The sequence below is a fragment of the Hemitrygon akajei genome, chromosome 25 (assembly GCF_048418815.1).
Source record: "Hemitrygon akajei chromosome 25, sHemAka1.3, whole genome shotgun sequence".
NCBI classification, from domain to species: Eukaryota; Metazoa; Chordata; class Chondrichthyes; order Myliobatiformes; family Dasyatidae; genus Hemitrygon; species Hemitrygon akajei.
The window spans coordinates 16584489-16587294 of NC_133148.1; the positions used below are offsets into that span (position 1 = coordinate 16584489).

Here is a 2806-nt window from a genome sequence, read left to right on the forward strand (position 1 = left end):
GTTTATATCCTGTAACTCCCTACCCAACAGCTGTGAAAATTATGCTTCACCAGAAGCGTTGAAGCAATTCAGGAAAATAGCTCACATTTTCTATGCAAGACAGGTAAACAATGAACTTACTAGCTGCATCGAGAATCGAAACAAAAGTAATAAAGCAAAATTACTAAAGGCTCATACACATCTGAAACTGAATTGATCCTCCTAATGTTACTGTATTTTAATACCACAGTTTAGATTTTTTCTGGAATGCGTTGGGTGGTAAATAATGTAGGTGTCGGCTCATACATCAGGTAGACTTTTATAATTTTCAAGATCAATTAAGTGGCAAGCGCTTCCTTCGAATACGTGGTTCCATTACATTTCATGGCACATGGTAACCTACAGAGTTAACGTGGCCGCTTCGGTTTCACGTTACTGGCAAATTTTCCTATTTGTAGTGGAGTAACTTCCACAAAATATGACCGAAAATATTGAAGAGCTGGCAGTCAGTCCTCGGTTCGTAAAGTAGTGATGTATTGAATGCTAATCACACAACAGTGTTCTTTATTAGAATTCATTGGCATGTTATATTTTGTTTTCTTATTTCGAAGAGCGTACTACTCCGTCCATAATGCAGAAAGTACTGCAGTTTTAACTGAGTATAACTTTCCGCGTAATAGTTCTTTTCGATCAACTTCTTTTAGAATCACACTGGGGACTGGCAGACAAACCTTTTGCTCATTTTGTGTGAATACCTTTGAAGGAGGCCACGTTTTCCCTCAGTATTTTGAAGATCTAAGGGGGAACGTTTGCATCCCTGAATGGGAAAAAAATACTTACTGTTAAAGTCATGTCAGTGTACTATTTGCGCTGTGGTATCTATCATCAGGAGAATCAATGAGGATATCAGACAAGGAAGATAGAGGAGTCGGGTTGATAAGGCAAGTATAGCTGTATTAGGGAAGCAGAAAAAAATGTCACAGAGAAATGCGTCGTCAGTGGGATTATGAGCTACTCCGGCCTGGTTATAGTTGTTATAATCCACATCTTGAACATCACAGAATGAATATAACCATACCCACTTTTTTGCCAGAAGAATGCTTTATGGCTGACATTAATGCCATCATAAAAAGGCCTTCCTTTGAAGAGATTTGGATGCTTCGGAGAGCAACAATTGTGTGCGAAGTGGTTTACACAGATTTACAGAATGTCACAGTCTCCTGGCAAGTAAATGGGAGTCGGAGAATGAACGGAGTAGAGACTCGCGGTCCGGAGAGGAGGGGAAATAAATCCGTCATCATCAGCAAACTGAAGATCAGTGTGGAGGAGTGGAACAGCGGAACCGAATACCTGTGCTTCGTAGAAGACCGTGATCTGCCAACACCACTGACAATCGCCTCCAAAAAAAACAAGGGTAAGCGCAATTAACTGCCGTCTTGAGTACGCATGGTATATCAAACAAACTTTTTGGCAGTGACATTCATGACCTAATCAATAGAATTGAAAACATAATCTCCTCCATTCCGTTGCGTAACAGCAATCCAGAAGAAAAGAAATGATCAGGACACCCATGGTAACGTAGAAAAGAAGTAAATACACAAAACGGCAAAACTATAATTGGTATCTTAATTACAAAGAGCAAATGCAACACATTATTTATACCTGGAGCTGATATGTCTTGTGTTGAAAAGCTGATCTAATTTCTGAGTTTATTGATATTTGAACATCCGGAGTCTGGTGAAGATACAAATCTGCAAGTCAAAGATGAAACTAATTTAAGGTATGTTTTTCTCTTCCAGTTACTGAAATGCACCGTCCTAAAGCCTACCTCTTGTACCCATCAGCTGAGGAGATTCAAGCGGAGGAAGCAGCTACCCTAATTTGCCTCGTGACCGGTTTTTATCCGGAAGATATATACGTCGGCTGGATGGCTAATGACAACCTTTTGCATTCGGGATTCTCCACCCAGTTTAACAGCGATAAGGAAAACGGCTCTAACTCGGTTACCAGCAAACTGAGGATCAGCGCAGAAGACTGGGAGAAGGGAACCACCTATAGCTGTTTGGTTGGACATCCGTCACTAAAAACAAATATAGTCAGAAGTATTAATAAATCCCAGGGTAAACCTACTTTAGTTAACGTGTCAGTTGTTCTAACTGACAGCTTTAAATCGTGCGCCTAATCATCCTTGATTTGATGACTAGTAGCTTGGAAGTGTTTCTTGCTTACTGCGTAGCTGTTTGAATTTCCGTTTTGCTGATTTACTGAAGACCACGCATAGCATTCACTCTTCAGGTTATACTACCGCAAATGAAATATTCCATTAATTTCATTTATTCATTAACATTCTGATGAGCTCTCGATAGCATTAGATTTTTTTTAACTTTACGTTGATTCTGAAAATGTAGTACTTCAGAGATGCTAGTAAGTCGCGGAATAGATAGCAGATAGCGATTTATTCTGTACGCCACATTATATTGAAATAAATTCAGAATGAAAACTTCTTGGTTTCCACATGTGTTTTCTTATTTTTGCTCTTAAGAGTAAAACATTTTTCAGTTTCTTTATATTAGCTTCATTAATATATATAGTATAGTTCTATTCTTCCCTTTTCACGTGTTGCAAATATGGCAGGGAGACGAGAGAGGTAACGATATAGGGCAAATTACTAAGGTTATTCAGATCCTAGCGGTTCGTGGTGATTAGATTCGAGATCTGATTTGACGGATAGGCTCGTTCGTGCATGTGTACCTGTCATCTGAACTTTAAAAGCAAAAGGTCCATAGACAATAGACAACAGCACGGAATAATATCAGGATCAGAATAA

General features: G+C 39.1%; 1 gene segment (V, D, J or C); it reads left to right on the forward strand.

The window, feature by feature from the left end:
* Positions 1–726: 726 nt before the first annotated feature.
* LOC140716420 (Ig heavy chain C region-like) lies at positions 727–2442 on the forward strand. The segment is given in 2 exon segments: positions 727–1393; positions 1779–2442. Coding segments are annotated over 2 exon segments (810 nt in total).
* Positions 2443–2806: the final 364 nt, after the last annotated feature.